Below are 21,670 nucleotides of genomic sequence, written 5' to 3' on the forward strand. Positions count from 1 at the left end.
ATCTTTGTACCAGATTAACAGATAGTGTGTTAACAGTTGGAGATGACGGAGCAAATTTTTTCTTTTTCCATTTTTTTTTATTTTCAGTTAAACTTTTAAAACAATACTTGACATAAAACCTTTCCTGTGTTTTCATAGTTTTAAACAAAGTAGTAAAACCGTTCCGTGTGCCAACAGCCACGCGGTCCTTTTAAAACTCTTCATAATTTAATTTGAAAATCATTTTAAGATGAAATGTTCTTAACACTGAACTAAAAACCACCGTTACCTGCAGCCACAGTGTTTTTTTAAAGTGGAACTGAGACAGCTTTTTTGCCGTTTGCTCCTCTTACAACCGTTGCCTTTGTCCTTTTGCCTCTCCTGCGGCTGGGAGCGGAGTGACCTGGCTTGGCTGTGGTGAAGGTGATGCACTGGGAGTCCAGGTAATCGACCAGCTTGGCGGCACCCAGGCGGATCCCGGCCGCCTTGAGTCGCCCTTGGAGCTGAGAGAGAACTAGAGGCTGGTACTGGAGGATCTGACTGTAGAGCGTGGAGTCTGACAGGATGAAGGCGCGCACTGCCTGGAGGCGATCCTGGTGGCGGGTCGCAGCCTGGGAGGCAGAAATGCCACCATCGCTGTCTGAGTCGCCATCGGTAGAGGGACAAAACTCTGGGTTGGACCTGATGATTGAGGCAAATTAATGAAGTTATTTCAACCAGCACAAAGTAAAACATCATTTGGCGCACGAATGCTTCTTGAACAAAGTATTTCTTAAACGTAAAAAGGAAACCTGTACTGATACAGGTCCCTGATAAGTGGTTTTCTTTAGACTACACAGCTGTTAGGTCCCAATCCTGTGTGGAAACGCTCTAAACTTCAATGTTAAACATTACTGTGAGTTCTCCATGTCATTGTATCATAATCATACCTTTCAGATTCTTCACTGGCAGCTGTTGAAGAAGTGTTGGAGCCCTGCGATGCAGACAGCGGCTCTCCCTCTTTCTCCTCCTCCTCTCCTCTGTGTTTCAGAGGGGAAACAGCAGCAGGTGCTCTGGGCTCCTTGAACGTCACAGTCTGGCTACAGGAGCCTGATTTGCTGCCAGTGGCTGCTGAACTGGTTTTAGGAGGGGGCTTTACTTGAAGAGTGCGTCTTGCTGAGGGTGCCTCACCGTCAGAGTCCGAGCTGACCACCTGATGGGTGTACTGGTGGATCTCCCTCAGTTTGAGGACCATCTGGCGCTTTGGTAAAGGCCGAACACCAAAGCTGTACAGTGGGCGAAGTAAGAAGCATTTGTGACACGTGGACAAACACACAGACGGACTGAAAGAAACGTCCGACACAAGAATCAAACCGAACAATGACAAACTGTAGATCCGTTAAAAAGACTTCAAAATCCTGAAAACATGCGCTAATCTCCAAGGAAATGTCCAAAATCTCAATATTTAACAGGAGTCTGGTGTATTTAGTGACAGCACTGCCGATCTTTAATGATCTGACCTTTTTTTGGCCATATCAATTTGTTTGTGTCCAAGAATGGATTCAGCCCAAGCCGTGTAAGCTGCCCATGCATACCTTCTTATACCTCATCTTTACCATGAGGACGGAGATGAGAGCGAAGGAACCCACCTGTTGAGTTTGTTCTTGAGCTCTGGCGTGTCCATGTCAGAGTAGTGAGGCATGGGAGTGATGGGCACCACGGAGCGACGCTTTTTATTGTGCGACGCTGCTGTTGAGACAGAACCAACACTGATGTGACGATCACTGAATGTTATTAGTCAAGAAAATAACTTGGTTTGCAACCTGTTTTCCTGAAGATTTATTCATCCACTGCACTCCCCCATATTTCCCAAAAAGGCATGAAGCCGTTGGGAATATAGACAAACCATAAAGCTATGTCATTATGAGTGTATCTTGCACTACCTCTATAGGTAGACACACTAGGTCTGCTGAAAACAAAGCACAACTTTTCCATCTATACAAAATAAATCAATGAAAATCACAGCAGTGACAAAAGCCAGAGGACCCAACATCTGACCATCTTCAGCCATTTCAATTTATCAACACAATGTTGCTCTTGCCTCCGTCTGTCTTGACATAAAACAAAACCACTTTGTGGTTTGAATGTAACAGACATTTATTTATAAGTTACGCACTACAGTTTTTAAAACAACTATAGTTTTACTGTGTTTTAAAGTAAAAACAATTAAATTAGGCTATGGTATGACTTCATACCTGGGGTTCTGAATTGAGCTGAGGGATTCACCCTCTGATTGAGAGGGAGAACCTCCTCATCTTCCTCCTCCCAGCTGTCCCATATTTTGGGGTCCATGAGGCTGTTGTTTATCTCTGGTGGTGATGGGGTGAGGGAGGGTTTCCTTTGAGCCTGTACGCTGGCTGGTGGTTGTGCGCAGTGGCTTTTAGATGCAGAGGACTGAACCACACTGCTGCAGCTCTTCCCCGATTGGATATGGTGAAAAGATGGTGCAGGCTGACAGTCGGAGGATGACGATTTGGCCGCTTCTCCTCGTCCGAGGCTGTGCTCCTGCTGACTGGACCCCCCACTGTCCTCCAGTCTCAGGCTGAAGCAGCCGGGGTCGGCTCCTGCGTAGGCGTCGAGGCCCCAAGAGTCGTTGAAAGCTATGGGAGGTTCGTCCATGAAGCTCTGCTGGAAACTGGACTCCACAACACCTGGTTCTCCACCTCCTTCACTCTCATCATGCGTGTCTCTATTTTTACACTCTCTCTCACCTTTTCCCTCCTCATCTCCTCCTCTCCTTTTGAGCTCAGCCCCTGTGTTTGTTCGACTGCTCGACTCTTCTGGGCATCGGCTGTCACTCGAGGAATTGTTGTGTTTCTGTGGACAATGAAGACCTTTGTTGTAAGACAAAGGAGAGGGTGGATCTGAAGGGTTGGATAAGGGGGAGAGATGAAAGCTCCCTAACTCTGTCTTTTCTAGGCTTTCCGATGAAGCTCTGTCCCTTCCCTGACTGATCATCCTCTGTTTATCAAGGCTACTGGTGAGTGGAGAGGTGCCAGGAAGGACAGGGGGCTGTTGGAGCTCTGTATGCAGGGGAGTGCTGCTGTAGGGCTGTGGCTGGGCGTGCTGCGGTGTATCCTGCTTTAAGGAAGCACTGAGGGGATGAGGCTTATGTTGATGTTGAGGCATTGAAGACATTTCTCTGTTCTTATTTACGCCAAAGCCGCTGGCACTTTTAGAAGAAAGGTTGGGATCCAAACCAGAGCTACAGGGAACGGTTTCTTCCAGGTTCAGCCTAGGAATGCTGCCCTCTGTTGGGCCAGTTTTGCTGGAAACTCGGGTTCCACTGCTTGAGTTGTGAAGACTGTAATGAGATGGTAGAGCGGGAGAGGAAAAAACTGAGGAGGGCGAGGAAATGCCGCCTTTAGGGAACAGCTGTGTCCTGCATGTGCTGCTTTTGGTCTGAGTGGAGCTGCTCTTGGTGCATCTTCCAGGATGCACTGGTGTGGACGGGATCAGCCAAGACACTTCTAGAGAACAGTCGACTGGACTCTGATCACAACCTAAACCTGGACGACCATCAGGAGGATCATTAGAACTAAGCTCTATACTACTGGACACTTTATTCTCCATGATGGTTTCACTAGGTTTTGATATTGACTGAGGTCTGATCTGGGTGAATGTCTGCAGCTTAGCACAAGAAGAATGTGGACTATGGGAACTAAGAACAGCAACATCCACCTCCATCTCATCACTGGAGTCAGACAGAACTATGAGCTCAGGTTCCTTCTTTTTCAGGCCTGAATCAGGAGAAGCGGGAACACAAATGCCACACGAGCCTCGGCTTTCTCGTTTCAATGACCGACATTCTTTAGGCACATCCACTTCAACAGCATCTGTTTCACCACCACCACCACCACCATAGTCCCCCACTTGAGCAGGAGACACACCTGCCACAGGCAGGTTGGATGTACTGGGAGGAGGGCTGGGTGAAAAGTCATCGACAATGCTTGGTGAGAACTGAAGCAACGTTCTGACAGGGAGTTCACCTAAAGGTTTACAGGAGGACAGTTGTTTCTGGGGTTGAGAGGTCTGTGTTTTTGATGGACCAGGTGAAATGTTCTCTTCCTCATAGACTCCAAAAGACTCTGAGAAGACGCGGTTGTAGCTGGAATCCTGGCTGGGATGTGACTCAAGTTTTGAGTTTGGATATAGGGGTGTCTTACTGATGCCTCTTTGAGATTCTGTCAGTTTTGTGAAGGAGTCTTCCTCATCAGCTAACTTTTTCTCTTCCTCCTCCTCTATGCTGTCGTTCTCCTCTACCCTCTTTCTCTGAGTGGCGGCAAAGTTGTAGATCTCCTCCAACTCCTCCTCGTTCACTTGTTCCTCACACAACTCTCTCTCGCCAGATGTAACATCACCGGTTTGACGATTATCTTCCAACACTCTCTCTTCATCTTTTCCGCCATCGGAATCTGTGCCCTCATCCTCCTCATCCTCCTCCTCATCATTCCACATGGAGCGCAGGAGCTCCATGAAGGCCTGGTCTGTTTGGTCATTGACATCCTCGCCCTGGTTTGCGTAGTCTGCCTTATCCCCTTGAGGTGGCGCCTCCTCTCCGTGGAGCTCACAAAGCTGGTGCAGCTCCTGCAAGTCAAATCTGAATGAAATGCAAAAGGAGAAGAATGAGGAATAATTGCAGAAATAAATGCATAATAAAAATCTGGGGTTAATAAAAATGGTTAAACATGAGAGGCCCCTCTTCCACAAAGAAAAACTACAGAAACAAACAACCAATTAAAGAGGAATACATGAGTGAAAAAGCTGGAAGATTAATAATACAGCTCAGCCAGAACAGGAACACACTCTAACCTGGATGCCAGCTCTTGTACATGAGGCCGCAGTGAGGATGGGATGGAGCAGTGAGCTGTGTAAAGGTACTGCAGTAGAGCAAACACTGCCTGTCCTGGGACGTCACTCATCAACACCCTCTGAGCTGCAGGCACTCCTTCCTCCTGCACCCCAAAACCACTTTCATGTACCTGACACAGAGACAACAGGTCGTGAATGACAGAGAATGACATAGGGGGCAAAATAAATGCTCAATTCAATATTTCAGATATTAGATTCAAATAAGAAAGACAGAGGTCAGCTTTATAGTGCATAAATGACTAAAACTTTCAGATCAATTGTGAACAACAATTCATTTATACCCAACTGTTCATCTCTGGTTTGTAACAGGGCTTCAGTTATGATTGCAACACACATCTCCACACACACACACACACACACACACACACACACACAGTGATGACTTTTACCATTTCTGCCAGCAGGGGGCAGCGAGCATACACCATGAAGGAATGGGCAAAGTAGACCTCTCCACTGTCAACCTGGAGCTGCACATCGCTGAGCTGAGGGTTGTTCACCATGCTGTTCAGGTCAGATGATAGTCTAGAAACGGCAACCTAGAGAGGAAACACTGGACTCAGTTCACTCTAAAGCACTTTGTGTTGCATTTTATATGTATGAAAAGTGCTATATAAATCAAGACTGATTCAATATATTTTTTGATGAAATTGTAGTATTTGAGGTCGGCCACAATCTCAAGACTTTCTTCAAGTTCTTGGTCTCATCTCGGTCAGACTTGGGATTTCCAATCATTATTTTTAATGAATTACTGCAGGTGGTTGGAAAACCTTTATCTTTATCTGTGATCATTAACATGGATAGAAGGTTAGAAATTGTCACTGATGACAGCTGTTAGGCCTCCCTGCTCCCATTTACTGTACATTAAGTAAAGTAAGGTTCACGTACACTGTGCGCACAGTTATTAATCAAGTTGTGTATTGCTGAGGATTAACTTTATTGTTGAACAAATACAGTACTCTCAGTCAATCTAAACTGTTAATAAACCTCAAACCTGAATATTCAACAAAGGAAAAGTAAGTTATGGCTTTGTCATCAGAATATCAATGTGTGCAAGATTATTAGGCAAGTATATGAAAAACTAAAGTCTTCCCATTTCACTTTATTTAATCAGAGCACTGACTGTAAATCCCACAAGTTCTCCATAGGGTTTGGGTCAAGTGAGGAAGGCTGGGGTCATGTCAATATTCTGTCATCTTTAAGTACTCTACTGTGTGTCTCGCCAGCAGCCTCTGCTTGGATGCATGTGCTGGAGCGTTGTCCTGCATAAAACATCATGGCCTTCTTGAATGATATAGACTTTATCCTGTACCACTGCTTGAAGAAATGATCTTCTAAAAACGGGCAGTAGGTGTGGAAGTTGATTTTAAGTCCATCTTCAACCCCGAAAAGTAGTTCATTCTTATTAATAGCAGCCCATACCGGTACCGCACCCCCATCTATTTGACGGCTGACTCTAAGTGGAGCTCTGTGTCCATTAGTGATCCAGGCACTGGCTCATCCAACTGGTCCATCAAGATTCACTCTCATTTCATCTGGCTGAAGTAGAATGCATTGCTGGAATATGACGGCACTGGGGGTTAATGGGTTCTTGGTAGCTTTATGTTTAATTATTCTAATGTCTTTAGCAGTTAATTTGGATCTTCTTTTCTCAACACGTTTCTTGTGACTATTTATATTTACAACAAAATGTTTGGCTGCGTGTCATTTTAAATTTTTTGACTTTTCAGAGCTTGTTAAATCTCTTTTTTGGCCCATTTTGTCTGAGGTAAAGAAGCTGCCTAATAATTATGCCCACCTTGATATACAGTGTTGTTGACTTTAGGTCACACACGTAATAATGTTTAAATCTAATCAGCATTTAAGTTCATATAGCTTGGAGTTATATAGCTAATAATTGAGCACGCAGTGTAGATGAGGAGAAGCTGTGTGTTTGTCTGAGAGCAGACGTGTTGCCACATTGTTTGTTATTAAGTTTGCTTTCCTGAACTGCAAGGAATTTATTCACATAACATCTGAAGCTAACTATCGGGCAAACACTTCACACTGTTTGAATGAGAAAGATTTGATGGCAGAGTGAAGATCCTCAATTTCTATGAAAAACAACTACAGCTTTTATGATTAATACAGGTCTTACTGATTGATGGCTGCCTCGTTTTTTATCTCCTTTATCTCCTCCTTGTGCCGTTTTTGTCAGGAAGTCACTCAGACACAGGTCAGCCTTCTCCTCCTCCTCCTCCTCCTCCTCCAGGACAAAGCCGCTGAGATGAAGGTTTGTAGACTGACTGGTGCTGCTCCGTTTGTCTAAGGAAGACAGACATAATGAAAACTTATGATCAGTTTGGTTTTTACCAAGCCTTAGATGTTTTGTACTCGTGATCAATATAAAGCAAGTACTTGATGCATTATTACAACAAAATACAAAAGAAATGCATTTTATTTGTGAAACCCATGAATGACAATATAATCTAATACATCATTAACATTTTTCTCTGACTCATTGACTCACCATGATGAAAAACTTGTACAGGTCTGTGTCCATTTTTGCATTAAACATGTTTAAATACTACACTGATATTTAATAATATGTTACCTTTAGCGTGGCCTGAGGCAGGGTATCTGCACTGTGTGAGGGTCATGCCGTCTTCTGCCAGCTCCATCAGGTCCCGTAGGGCCTGGCTGCCCACTAGGCGCTGCCCTGTCTCTGGGGTGGAGGTTGCTGTGTGAGTGGAAGATGGCAGGATGGAGGCCCTGGACCCTGTGACAGGAGTCCCTTCGCTCTCTGGTTGTAGAGACGACTCGGGCTTGTTACCAGCGCTGCAGGAGGCCTCATTAGTCTGAAGGTGGACGAGATGTTTTTATTTTCTTTATTTAACTCAGCCACTTCTTAAACAAATACTCAACACAAGTATCTTATTTTGCCCAAGATTCCTTTAGATATAATTTGTAAAGACAATTAATAGTACTTTTTTTAAACAGTCAATAAAATGCCCATTTTCCATCAATTTGATTCCTGTTACATGTCATGCATAGTTTTGTGTGTTAAACTTAACCACCATCACTAATCTGTAATGGCATCTTGTTCAGATTCACATGAGAGCACAGAGGAATCATTTTACTGGACGAAAGGGTTTATGACATGATCATCTGACTCTCTGCAACAAAATGAAACCTACACGTCCAAACCTACAGTTTCTGCTGACCGCCAGGAGCAGAACAGGCTGCAGAGAAATCCATATCCAGGTGTGTTAAAGAGGCGACTTAAAAAGTCAATACTGTAATGCTACTGTTGACATTTGTCCTGGTCATAGTGGGATAATTGAGTCTCCATGTACGGACACAGATTATGTCAATATCCAGATACCACAGACGCTGCTGTGTTTTGGTTGCACTGATTTTTGTACATGTTTTTTGAACACCTACTGTAATTGTTTTTTTAATGTGAACACTTTGCAAAATATTTCTCTTCCACAGACACTTTTAAAATTGTGCTGCGCAATTTTCGTTCCTTTGCCATGACCAAACGTCGATTAGTCTTATCTCCATTCTCCATTGAGTTCAAAAAAAGTGACGGACATAATTGTCACATGCCTCACCTTTGCCGTCTCCCAGGGTGTAATGAGCTCTCTGAGGTCTGTGGTGTAGAAATCAGACAGAGCGGTGGAGTTGCTGTTCAGCAGAGCACTTTTCTGCCAGAGGGAGGCAACACTGTTCAAACCACACAGCCTGCTCGGGCAGCGGGTCGGCGTTGGGGGAGAAGGCATCCGGTTACGTAAGAGGAGAGCAGAAACGCGTTCCTGCAGCCTCACCAGGGCCACCTCAGCATCCTGTACAAGGAGGATCGGAGGAGGACGAGGGACAACTCCCCTTTTCTTCTTTCCACGTCCTTTAGCTGCTGCAAGAGAAGAAGACAGGGGTTGATATGTTGTCCGACTCAGCGAGACTTGCTTGAGGTCTGTGAAGACACCTGAAAATGCCATGACTTGGAATAAACTGTTATGTCACATCTATAGATTTTTTCTGCACTGAAAGAAAAATTAAACAAGCTGTAGTTCTATTAAAGTTCCATTTTTTTTGCTTAGTTCACAGATAATAAACAGTTCTTGAACTCAAAGATTTTGATTTGTAATATGAACATAAACCAATGATCAATCTGAACTGAGGAACTTATAGTAAAATGCAAAATATACAACAATTAAAATAATATTAAAACAGTTTTCTTAGATAAGAATTAATGCCAACTTTGAATCAATACAGTACTTATTTTGATATGTATGTATGTATAAATGTGATGTGCCTAAGACAGTGTCAATATGAACAGAAAAAAACTGTTGTATCCTTGCATGTTCAACACTGAGACCTATAATTTTTCCACTAATATTATAACATTATTGATTAATGTTTTGATGCATACAGATGATGTAGTGATACTACAACTATACCTCCATCTGGCCTCCCCTTCAGTGCTGTGGTCACTGCAGTGTGAGAGACAGCAGGCTTGGTGTTTAATTCTCTGTGTGCCTCCTTCTCCTGTTCCAGCAGGGAGGAGGACAGAGCCAGAGCAACCATGGTGTCTTCATCCACAGGATCAGCCTTTTTCCTGGGCTTCTTCTTCACTGGGAGGCCTGGCTTCGAGGGGCCTTTCCTTTTCGTCCCTGCCGTCTGTGCACTATATGGAAAAAAACCCCACAATGGCTAGAATGAAATGTACAAGCTGGAGGACAAGTGGTGAAACATGACATGTCAACATTTTCTCTTTATTTATGAACCTGAAAATCTAACAATCAGGTCAAACACTTGGCATGCCATTGTCTTGTGGCTGGACTGAAATAGTGAGGGTGACTCACACTGTGTTGACAGTGGGGACATTTGGAGTCTCCTTCGCCTGTCTCTGCAAAGCTTGCAGCAGCACCGCTGGAGGTACGCCCATCTCCGAGGAGCAGCGCTTCAGGTGGGTGGAACGACTCTTTTGGGACTTGAATGTCTTACCACAGATGGGACAGTCAGGGACAAGAGGAGGAGGAGGAATCAGGCCACTGTTCTCACTGTCATCTAAACACCTACAAAGATGGATGACTCTCACTGTTAATGTGGCAAACAGGATACTTAGAGTGTACAAAGGCATGCGCATCCAAATTAAATAAATACTGGATGCTTGGCAGGATTGACAAAATGTGTCCACACAGGTGGACACATCAGGTGATGCTCCCAATAACTCCCAATTGAATACTGACTGGGAGACATTTCAGGCCAAAGCGCTTCTTCAGACGATCAGTTGGACCATCTCTTAAGAAATGCTTAGGCCTGACATAACACAAATACAATTGGGGAGCAGTAACTGGTGTGGAGACACTTCAACAGTCATCAAGAGCTGGTAGTAAAGAAGAGAAAAGTCACCATAAATCAAGTTAGAACGGAAGAAGCCTCTTGGATGAGATGAAACATCAGCTAAGTACTGAAGATGACAATGACCTGGATGTATGAGAACGTTCACAGATCCCATCAATCAAGCACCAATAATAGGAATAAAAATGTCCATACCTGTTGAGATGTTGTGTTCGTCCCTCAGGAGTCATATGAGACAGATCTCTGTAGCAGATCTGACAGAAGAAAAGACCTCCATCTTCCAGGTCGACCATCTCAGCCTGTGCTTCCTCCCTGTCCAGCTCCTGCTGCAGCCGCAGAGCCAGTGCCTCGTCACTGTTTATGTGGAGACCAGAGCTGCAAGGTTCTGGAGAATCTGCACAAAAAGAGCAGAGTGAACCCGATTCAAAACACATATAAAAGGGAGCTGCACAATATTAGGAAAATAATGCAATAACATTGTTGCTGGCTGAATTTTGATACATAAACAAACATGATATGGCGTCTTTCTGCTTTGGGTACCATTTGTTGACACTGAGGACAACCATGATATGACTGATTTTTCTTCATTTTTAATCAAATAAAAACCACTTCTGTGATTTTTTTGCTCCTCTATGACTGAATATCAGTAGTTTGTGGACAATAACATGAGTATATAGCCAATTTGTTTGGGAAACACTGGTCCACACTATATTTTATGGATAAAAATACCTGGTAAATAGAGAAAACTATCACCAGACTAAGTGATAGTGTTAATTGTTAGTTACAGCCATAAAAGATACATTTTGGAAAACATAAATATCTTACATTACAGAAGAGTTGCTGATAATTTGATGGCGTCTAGTGGCAAGGTTCCATGTTGTTTAAAATCTAGAACACTTGATTTACAATTATAAATCGCGTACATATTTAGGAGTTACAATACATGTCACAAAGATCACAATTGTATATTGTTACCCAAATCGTTAATTCCTCACCTTGTCTTTGTGGCTGTGGACCGTCTAGGTTCATCTGTTGTCTCGTGTCTCTGTGCGTCATCCTCGGAGGACTGGTTTTCTTGAACTGCTGCATTTTGAGGAGAACTTTGTCCTTTGCTGACAGACCTCTTTCAAATCTGGGTTCTGCTGCTGTTGTTGTTGATGAAGTGGCCGCAGCCAGAGGGCCAGCATCTCTTGAATCACCTCCTGTCTCTCCACTGGCTGCATGTTGGCCTGTTCCGGTGAAGACAGACTGGGTCCCAGTGACCTTTGAGCCAGAGTCTCCATCCTTCTTGTTTTTCTTCCTTCTCTTGTCGCCTTCACTTGTCTGAGTGGAGGGCTGATGCTCTGCACTCTTTGGCGGCCTGCTCTCACCTGGTTTCCTGCGGACTCGTTTCAGCAACTTAGAACAGAGGTCTACAAAATCCTGGTCCGAGTCATCCATTATGGTTCACTTATCCTCGCACTGGAAGGCGAAAGCGACATGTCCTCACTTGTCCAAGATGGACCAAGTCAGCTTCAGGGTCCACAAGGGGTACAACTTAAGTCCTTACTCGAAAACACAAACGATATCATTCATTTCACACGCGTGAGTTCTACTGTGATACTATTTCTTGAGAAATTAGCTTTAAACGCGTTTAGTTTGCAGAGAATATCAGGTAGTCAGCTAGCTGCTCGGTTTTGTTTTGTTTTTTTTAAAGTATTGGCTCTTCGGTTTAAGCTTCCCACATCACGGCGAGTCTGTTACTGTGGCGACTAATGGTAAAACACAACGATAACGTTATTTATCGTTCAGTTTGTGAATAAAACGGTCAGGTGTCTGACGAGGCTCGGTTTAATTTTAAAAACATCTCACTTCTTCATTTCGCGCTTCCGATCATGTGACGGCGGTTGAACCAATGCGGGGCTGTACAAAAGGACAGCAGCGTTGCACGTAAAAGGCTCGTGTTACACAAATACTACGTCTACTGTGGTCCTAGACATTCACCAAAAAGAAGAAAGCACATGAATGCATTTAAAATGAAAAATCTGTATAGAGAGACGGGGCCAGTTTGTCCAGAGATGTTAAGTAAAGCATATGCTCCCAGTGTGTTGCAGTGTTTCTGGAAAACTGGATTTTCTATGCCCGAATATGATATTGCACTTGGGAGAGTGGCCAAAAGTCGGCGTGAGAACAACTTGCCATAGTGAGCGTTTACTAATATCTAAAGTTTTTATCAGGTACACCTGCTTAAATGCTTTTCAACTTAAATATCTTATCAGCCAATCGGCTATCAGCACCTCAGTGATACCAATTAAGACGATAAGATCAAACCGAGAATCAGACTTTTGAACGTGACATAGCTCGTTGTTGCCAGATGGAATGGTCTTAGTAGTACAGAAGCTGGTTGGGATTTTCATGCACAAGTAGGGTCCAGATAATTCAGTGAGCAGCAAAAATACCTTGTTGATGCCAGAGGAGAATGATTAGACTGGTTTGAGATGATCAAAAGGCAACAGTAACTGACATTACCACTCATTATAATCAGTGAACCTAATAATGTGGCCAGTGAGTCTGTATACCCCTGTATAGTGGAAATAGCTTTAATAATTACAAGTCTGTAAGAAATAGCAAAAAGTAAATTGTAATGCAATTTCAATTTGTTCCTTATTTATCTCAATGCACATGGTTGATTTCAGCAACTATTTTAGTCCTGATTACTGCAGTGGAGAAGCTTTCCATATTACAGCATGTCATGTGAGAGAAAAACAAGATCATGTTGGTCAGAGTAATCATGTTTAAATTGTTAACTTTGTACATTTACCATTGCTCCTAGACGCAAACTTTAGTTATTGTTGTTGCATCAACATCCCTGCAAGTAACTGATAACAAAAACTTACAGAATTTACCTTTTTGTGAACTCCGAGAACCTCCGGCAAACTTGCATGCGATGTCCCACCTGGAGAGAAGACAAACTCAGCCATCTCACAACAAAAATGCTTTCATTAGAAATGTTTCTACAGTGTTTCTACCATTTGTTCTCACCCCCGTTGCAAATATTTCTTCTTACTGTTGATCAAACAGATGATTAAAGCACTGTGCAGTAGATACAAACAAACATAAACATGAGTGATGGCTCATTATTTAGTCAACAGAGTACTGGAGTTCTGTTGCACACAGTTTATTTAACAATATGGTATATAAGTAAGAAATGAGTCTTTTACCAGTTTATACAGTGATTTCATTCTCTCTTTTCCTTATATTTATAATATTTTGTTTAATAACTTGATTTACAATTGGAGAAAAAGTTAATCCCCCTAATTCAAGTTTCTGCGAGAGAGGAATGAGGGTTGTGGAACATTTCAATTTTCAGGGTGAATCTCAAACATGTCCTTCATCCCTAGATAAAACACAACTTAGTGTAAAATTTAGAGGATAGGGCATCATCCGAGATGTAGCCTACAAACAACCGGTGATCATTCCACCTCAGCTTAGGGGACTGGTCTTTTTCTCACACTCTCTTTACACTTTACAACATTTGTATGACAAAAACGTATGACAAATTCTTTTTTTTAATGTCAAAGCAACAATTTTCTACACCTGCAAGACAGATTTATTAAATTCCAGGCCACTGAGATGTAGGTTGCAGTCCTTGTGTCTTTGTTGGTGAAACCAGGTAAAGCTGTGTTTCTCTTAGTGACTGTGAGGGTTTGTGTCAGTGTCTTCATGTGTGCCTGCATACATGCCTGTGTATACACAACCTGGCGCAGTCCATTTCCTACTTTAATACAAGTGAGTGCTCTTCATACACACAAAGAGAAGGGAGCAGTCTCTGTCCCTGAACGCATCATCATCATGGAGTAATGATACAACACTAGATTACAACAGTTTGAGAACAAAAACCTGGCCCAATTCCCAGACAACTTATTTTACAGTTTCAACACAAAAATGCTTAAAGTCTTTTTCCAAAGGTACAAAATAAAAAGATATGAATATTATAATGAAATTGTACATTTTTGTTTTTTTTAAAAAAGGAAAAAAAGGGGGGGGAAATTATGCGACAGGCATGAAACATACCAATAACAAACCAAACAAAAATAAACTGATTATTGAACACATTTGGTCACAACCAAAAATATATTCTTTGTGATTTAAATTTCAATAAGAAGCCTCTTGCAAATTCCTCATCATCCTAAGGAGGAAATACCATTCCACAAACAAATTCCAATCCCTTGATGCATTGACTTTTTTTGTATTTTTCCGTGACCAAAATTTCTCTTTTCTTTTCATAACATAACATGTTTTACCAAGTAGAAAAACCGCTCTAAAACTGAAAGGAAAGGAACAAAGCTAACAGCATAACAAGTCCAAGGGAAAGGAGGAGTGGAGGATGGGTCCCTGGGAGCGAGACTGTGCTCTTCAGTTCCCAGCAGAAATGCTACAATCCCTCCACAAACTTCTCCAGAGTGTCACCTGTAGCATCCCCCAAGTCACTGTTCAGGCTCCCTCTACTGGGTGTGTTAAGCTGCGGGAGCATGGCACTCTGTTCTGGTGTCCCCAAGTGTCCCTGCTCCATGGACTGCAGTGAGCCCCCGAGTCCCGGGTGGGGGGAACCCGAGTGTGGTGGAGGCGGGTGTTGCGGTGAAGGTTGTGGCTGATTCTGGACCTGTGGTGAGGGACTGGAATGTGGTGGCTGTGGCTGCTGTTGCGAAGGCGGACAGGGGGACTGGACGGGTGCAGGGGAACGGACCTGGTTGCTGAGGGTGTTGGCAAGTGTGGACTGGCCAGCGAGGTGAGCTCCACCCTGGGGCTGTCCGGCCAGTAAATGTGTCTGGGGGCTCATTGGGTTGGGCTGGGCAGGAGAACCCATCTGCTGCTTGAGGACGGCCTGCTGCTGGGGAAGCTGTTGCTGCTGGAGCATTCGCTGATGAAGCAAAGTCTGGGTGGAATCTATCCCCATTCCAGGCTGGGACATCTGAGACATGGGCGGGAGCTGGCCCATAGGTCCTCCTGCTGCTCCTGGGGCCGTCTGCATGGCTATCTGCTGCTGCTGCTGCATACGGATCTGAGAGTATGTAGCTGCGGTACCCTGCGTCTGTGCAGGGAACTGGCCTGGATGGCCTTGTGGCATCACTCCTTGTTGTTGTTGTTGTTGTTGCTGCTGCTGTTGCTGTTGTTGCTGTTGCTGCTGTCTTAGGAGTTTCAGACGGTAGAGTTCCTGTATCTGGGTGTTTGTGTTGTGTGCCGTGTTCAGCAGCTGCGCTTGAGCCCCTAATGATGCCATGCCTTGGGCTGGAGGCTGCTGGGGATGCTGTGAGGGCATCCCCGGCCTCTGCACTGCCCCAACTGACATGGCCATGGCCTGCATTGGGGGCATGCCGGGCTGCTGTTGCTGACCTGCTTGTTGCTGCTGTGGCTGGTTGGCATGATACTTGGCTGTTCTCTGTTTGATGAAAGCAGCCATTAGCTGTGGGTTGGATTTGAGGATGTTTAGAACCTGCTGCTGCTGCTGGGGTGAGCTGGGAGACTTGAGGGTGCGTAGAAGGTCCTGCAGGGCATTGGGGGCTATAGCACCAGGTCTCTGTGGAGTTTGTGGCCGGATACCAGGCTGCTGTGGTATAAGCATCCTCTGGCCTTGCTGAGGTTGCTGCCCTGGAGGCATCATGGCTCTCTGCATGGTCATGGCCTGCTGTGGGGTCTGGCCTGGGACAAGGCCTGGCTGTTGAGTCTGAGCTGCCTGCATGGGGCCTGCAGCTCCAGGCCATTGTCCTGGAGCCATTCCAGTTGGCATGACCTGTGGACCCCGGGGCCCAGGCACCATTTGCATGGGTGGCTGCATTGGTCCAGTCATGCGCTGCTGTGGCTGCTGGGGGTTCATGGGCAAGCCGTTCATATTGACCCGGTAATTCTGTTGGTTCTGCTGGGCCTGCGCCATCATCTCGATGTGCCGTGCCATCTTGACTGCAGCAAGGGGAGGCTGCTGCTGTAGCTGCTGAGGCGGTTGGGATGGCTGAGGGAGAGGAGACTGCTGCTGGTGTAGAGGGGAGGCCTGGGGCCCAGGTTTGCCCTGGGACACTGGTGCTTGAGGCTGGCCATTGCGAGGTGCACTTGGAAAAGATGGGGACATGACGCCTGTTGAGTTGGGAGTCTGTGGCTGGTTTGAGAGAGGCTGCTGGGGGGTCTGGGGAGTGTTGGGCAGGCCATGGGAAGTGGGAGTACTGGGGGCAGCGGAGGCCGGTGGGGAAGGCAGAGGCATTGTTCTTCCTTGCATGGTCGCCATTCTCCTCCTCATTAGCTGTGCCTGCTGAAGCCTGTGCTGCAGCTGCTGCTGGCGAAGCTTGTGCTTAATATTTAGGCAGAACGGGACGGGACATTTGTTCTCCTGACAGTGCTTTGCATGGTAACAGCATAAAGCAATAAGCTGTTTGCATACGGGACAACCACCGTTGGTTTTGCGCTTGCATCCCTTGGTGTGTTGAACCACTCGCTTCATCTTCTGGCAGGAAGGCAGCGAGCAGTTGGCATTGCGACACTGACAAGCGTGGACCAGGGACTGGATGCAGCGTTGGATACTTAGCCGCCTGCTCTCTTGTGGGCTCTTGGAGGCCTCTCCACTTTGGCTGTTGCTGTCGTCATCCAGGCCGAGTCCCCACTTCACCATCTGATGCTCGTGGCCCTTAATGTTGTAACAGCTGATGCAAAGATCAAAGTCCTGAGAAAATAAAGAGAAAACAAGGTCATTTAGAGGAGTTTGAAGTAGTTTGATCATTTATCAGAAATTTAGAAAACTGCATCTTTGATCATCTCATTCCATCCCTGTTTTTCGGGACTTCCACTTAATTACTTACCAAACAATAAAATAAATAGCAGTAACTTACCTCACACACAGTGCAGTGCCAGCGTGTCTCCACATGGTGCTTACACTCGTTACAAGTGTAGACAAAGCGGTCCTGGCCCTGGTTGTGCAACTCGACCAGCATGCACATGGTGCTCCACTTGCACCTCCTGAGGGAGCTAAACTCCCAATGCTTGTCCCTGGCTAGAGTCAGGAAGGCATCACGCCCGTCCATTAGGTCACACGACAGCATAGGGTCTGGGTCAGCGATGGGCGGCAGGGTGTTCGCCATAGGAGCAGAGTGGAGGTGAATGACAAAGAACACCTTCAGCAGAAAGTGAAAAAGACACCATTGAGTAAAACAAATACAAACAGTGAAAAAAGTAAAAAAAAAGAAATCATTAGTAGCATTAGTATATTATTCATTTCAATCTTTAACTCTTGACTTACTATTCATCAAGGTTTACATTTCAATCAGTTTTGTTAAAACATTAGTTCTTGGGAGCAGGAGTAATAACATGAAATCACATTTGCCCACCTGTGCAGAAGTTTAAATACATTACATCATAAGCAATCAAAAGCAATGGATTCTGACCTCTTTGTGCTTCTCCATCGTGGCGTACAGCTTCTGGGATAAATCATTGGCTACATTCGGCATCCCAGGCTTCTTCTTACCAGCTCTGCTCAAACTGCTTTTGTTTTTGTTTGTCTTTTTGTTGTTCTTCTTTTTAGCGTTTTTGCTTTCACCTGGTGTTCCCTGAAGAAAATATGCAATGACAGAAATAAGAAAACAGCTCATTACTGGGGGGCATCGTGATTCACCAAATCCATGATTCAAATTTATTTTCAATTTTAAGGGCACTATTCTTTCCCCTCTCGCTTAGCGCAGATGGGTCTGCGATTTTTAGCCTTGTCTAGTCTAGTCTAGGATCATTAGTTTTACGTCATATACTAATTTAATTTTTTAATTCCCATTTCGATTGTCAACATGGTGTCATGAGTGATATAATGTCCATTTGCAATGTACCGCACTATGGCCTTGTCAAATTTAAATAATTTCTTAACAATATGAATGTAACCACCACCAAATAAAGTTGCATGTCTGATGCTACAAAAATGCCTATAGTGCTGGTTATCGCTTTAGCACGAGTTGAATTTTGAGGAAGTTCAGCTACAAATGAGGATGGGCGAGTTGTCTGTGTTAACGGAGTTGTTTTTGTCATTACGTCTACGTTCCTCTGATGCATGCGGAGATGTCCTGTGCTATGCTACACGCGGATAACATAGGTTACACACAGTGTGGTATTCTTGTCAACAGCGTGAACGTTGTAGACAAAATTTTAGTGGTAAGAGGAAACTGGGGTCGTGGTTAAATCCTCGATTCCACCTTTGCTTTTGAAGGTCGAGATTGTTACGTCGTTTAAATCAATATTCGGTTTAAAAACGAGATTGTGACACCCCTATTTTATTAAATAATTACATTTTCTCACTGTGTTGATGACAGACTCTCAAATCTGTCAAATACGGGTGAGGGTGTCAGTTCTTCATCTAAATGTATCCAAGTCAACTCAAAATGTGGTGAACACAATAGTCATAAATAAAGAGAATCATTCTATAAAAGAATATCTACTCTTGTACCTCATCATCAAATCCATTATGTAAATGTCTAACCTCAGGTGTTTCAGAAGTAGCTGTGTTCTCCTCTTTCTTCCTCTCTTCCTCCTCTTGCTCCAGCTCCTTGATGCTCTCCTCCAGCACGTTGGGCCAGAAGTCGCCTTCAAAATAAGGAAGCTCGTTGGCGCTGGTCAGTCGGTCCTCGGTCGCCTGTTTGAAGATGTCCTGAGAGTACGACAACATTCATTCGTGCTGTTACAAACGTATTTGTATTTCTTGTTAGTGACAGACATGTTAAGAGTGTGGTCTGATTAGAAGTGCTGCAATTCACACAAAAACAAGGATAAAACCGAGAGAGAGCTTTTTCTCCTCACCTTGTAGTCATGCAGGATCCTCTCAGCAAAGGCCTTGTCCAGCATCTTCCTGTACCACTCCTGTAGTCTCTTAGGCTTAGGGATCTTCTGATCAGGAGGATGGCAGTGGAAGATGTAGTCGTCTCCTTCACTTGGAGGGCAGGCCCAGATGTGGCCCTGGGCGTACCTGCAGAGACAGTGTAAGGATCAGGACATCTGTTTACCTAGAACTGGATCCCATCACCAAGTTCATTCCTGAGGAATTGATGTGAGGGGCTTACCCAAGCTTCTTGACATATTCTAGATAGCCAATGAGGATTTCATGGTACACTGCTGTTCGTAGAATCCGAGGTCTGAAGAAGTGAATACTGTCAAGGTATGATATGTAAACCCGTCTGCAGGCGTAGAGGGAAAAGTGGATAAAAGACACAGGTTAGATGCAAACTCAACTGCGTTTTTCATTATTGCCATACTGTATACACTGAATGTGTGAATGAGATGTATAGACCTAGTGTTGGGGAAAGGAGACTCGGAGCCATACTCCTGCACGTGCATGCCAAAGAAACAAACGTCCACGCCATCAATCTCCTCAAAGGCAAAAAGTGCTTTGGTTCTGTAGGGAAAGGTCTCATGCATTTCGCCTGTGTCCACAAACCTGTTGAAATGGACAAATGAGTATTACTCCCTCACAGCCTCTGACAGCTGGTTAAAAGCAGCAGTTTTCATCAATGTCTGATGCAACATTTACACAGTGAAATCTTTGAAAGTGTTGAGGACATTGTACTTGTTGTATTTGCATTCTTGAGTTATGGCCAAAACATGTTCCTGAGATGGTTTGTGTAACATGGCTGTCAACAGTACAGACATATTAAACAAATATCACAATGTGTGAAGGGTTACATTAAGGGTTAAATTAAGATTTAATTAACAGAAAAAGCTCATCTAACTTTAATAGAAATAAATTGTCTTGAAATTACAATTTGCACCATTAGGCCAATCAGTATTTCTTCGTAACTAGTCTTTTGAGACCTTATGCATATCAGCCATGGTGAACATCAATAAAGATTTTTTATTATTAGTGTTTTCATCATTATTAATGAGTTCTAACTCACAACATCAATCTGCTTTCACTGTCAACTGTTGACAACTAAATTTATACTTAAGATGTAGATACACTATAGATATGCAATGACAACAAAACAAGCTTTTTGGGGCATAAAGGCTCATGATTTTTTATTACCATTTCTGGCAGTGACACACAATTCTTTTTTTTAATTATCTACTTGGCCAAGACAACTCACACAAGTAGCAGATCTAGGTCTGGGATGGTTTTCCAGTTTAAACACGTCTACACATACAGTAGCGAGTAAAACAAAAACAAAAAAACAGATTCCTGTGTGTTTGAGCGGGGAGTCACACATTATTGATCTCAGAATACGGGGCGAAATTGAGGAGTACAGTAACGTCCATGCCTTTATCAACTGCAAACTCATTTTGTCAACCTGATGACATGTCGTTCTATGATTGCTGATCTCCTCACCTGGCTTTCATGCCTGGTTTGACCTCCACCATTTTGTCGGAGCTTGCCACCACTCGCACAAACACCTCTCCAGCCTCAGGGTGGTTCTGCCTTTTCAAGTATTTATTCACACGGTCCTCTATGTACATTCCCAATCGAGTCGACTGCAGCCCTACAATTAAATACAGGAGGAATGTTTCAAAACCATTATATTAAACTTTCCAGGATGACCAAAGAGCAACCAGCAGAAGCCAGAAAGTTATTAGACAAAACTGCATTATATAATAATACTATTAGACATGCAACCACTATTGTTTGCATAATATTTCCTTTATTTTAAAAGAAAATGTTAAATGAATAGGCTGCTTAGCAGCTCATTGTCATGTATATAATAAAAGACTAGGCTGCAACTAATGATTATTTTCATAATTGATTGAGTACTTGTTTGGTATATAAAATGTTGATGATGTCGAATGTCTTGTTTTGCCCACCAACCAATATTATTAAATTTTAGTGATTTCTTTGTAATATGGAGCAAAGAAACCAGAAAACATTCACTTTCAAGAAGCTGAAAAATCAGAAAGCTTCTTCTAATTATTGAAAAATCTCTCTTACTTTTTGCAGAGAACTTGTTTTCCTTCCGTGTTTTTCCACTCTTTTTCAAACAGTTGTCACAAATGAATCTAGACAGGGAGAGCAAGAGAAGTCAGACATAATGTTAACATCATATGTTTGTATTTTTTAAAAAGAAGATGTTTATCTTGGAGGGTCTTAGTTTAACATCTCACCCAGATGGCCAAATGACTTCGTAGTGTAGGACACATATCTGGTGCATTTTGCGTCCACAATCTTTACATTCAACAAACCTGAAAGAGACCACACATAAACAAAGACTTGGCATTGTGGAAGCAGTATAAAATCGAAAAGCAAGTACACCAGCCAGTTCCCTGCTCTGACATGGATGACACAAAGTGATCATGCATATAAAGCATCAACGCCAGACAATTGTTAAGTACTTATTTATCATTGTAATTCATGTTTCAGATTATTATTTGTATGATTGTTGATGTCTTCACTACTGAAACAGTAAGCAACACAAATCTCCAAATCAGTCTTCCTCCAGTGGTTACACACTTGCAA

General features: G+C 43.7%; 2 protein-coding genes across 7 annotated transcripts in view; both read right to left on the reverse strand.

The window, feature by feature from the left end:
• Positions 1-3: 3 nt before the first annotated feature.
• Positions 4-12,138, reverse strand: slx4 (SLX4 structure-specific endonuclease subunit homolog (S. cerevisiae)). Of its 3 annotated transcripts, none has more exons than XM_058639816.1 (13): positions 11,229-12,138; positions 10,429-10,627; positions 9,735-9,947; positions 9,330-9,556; positions 8,484-8,779; positions 7,481-7,724; positions 7,025-7,191; positions 5,280-5,426; positions 4,831-5,000; positions 2,214-4,618; positions 1,608-1,707; positions 909-1,244; positions 4-660 (listed from the first exon to the last, which is right to left on the reverse strand). In XM_058639816.1, the coding sequence occupies exons 1-13, from the start codon at positions 11,671-11,673 to the stop codon at positions 288-290; spliced, it is 5,322 nt and encodes a 1,773-aa protein (XP_058495799.1). In that variant the 5' UTR covers positions 11,674-12,138; the 3' UTR covers positions 4-287. The 3 variants fall into 3 exon arrangements, with proteins under 3 accessions (XP_058495799.1, XP_058495800.1, XP_058495798.1); XM_058639817.1 differs by having other exon boundaries at positions 1,608-1,704; positions 8,484-8,782; XM_058639815.1 differs by having other exon boundaries at positions 8,484-8,782.
• Positions 12,139-13,374: 1,236 nt separating this feature from the next.
• crebbpa (CREB binding protein a) overlaps positions 13,375-21,670 on the reverse strand; it is a 34,637-nt gene continuing 26,341 nt past the window's right edge. For all 4 annotated transcript variants that reach the window (XM_058640424.1, XM_058640423.1, XM_058640422.1 and 1 more), the window contains 10 exons: positions 21,319-21,396; positions 21,146-21,213; positions 20,552-20,702; positions 19,520-19,666; positions 19,293-19,406; positions 19,033-19,198; positions 18,716-18,883; positions 17,640-17,801; positions 17,088-17,369; positions 13,375-16,921 (listed from right to left, as the gene is read on the reverse strand). In XM_058640424.1, the coding sequence (XP_058496407.1) occupies positions 14,648-16,921; positions 17,088-17,369; positions 17,640-17,801; positions 18,716-18,883; positions 19,033-19,198; positions 19,293-19,406; positions 19,520-19,666; positions 20,552-20,702; positions 21,146-21,213; positions 21,319-21,396 (3,610 nt within the window). In that variant the 3' untranslated portion in view covers positions 13,375-14,647. The remainder of the gene's footprint in view (positions 16,922-17,087; positions 17,370-17,639; positions 17,802-18,715; positions 18,884-19,032; positions 19,199-19,292; positions 19,407-19,519; positions 19,667-20,551; positions 20,703-21,145; positions 21,214-21,318; positions 21,397-21,670) is intronic.

The sequence above is a fragment of the Solea solea genome, chromosome 10, assembly GCF_958295425.1.
Source record: "Solea solea chromosome 10, fSolSol10.1, whole genome shotgun sequence".
NCBI lineage: Eukaryota > Metazoa > Chordata > Actinopteri > Pleuronectiformes > Soleidae > Solea > Solea solea.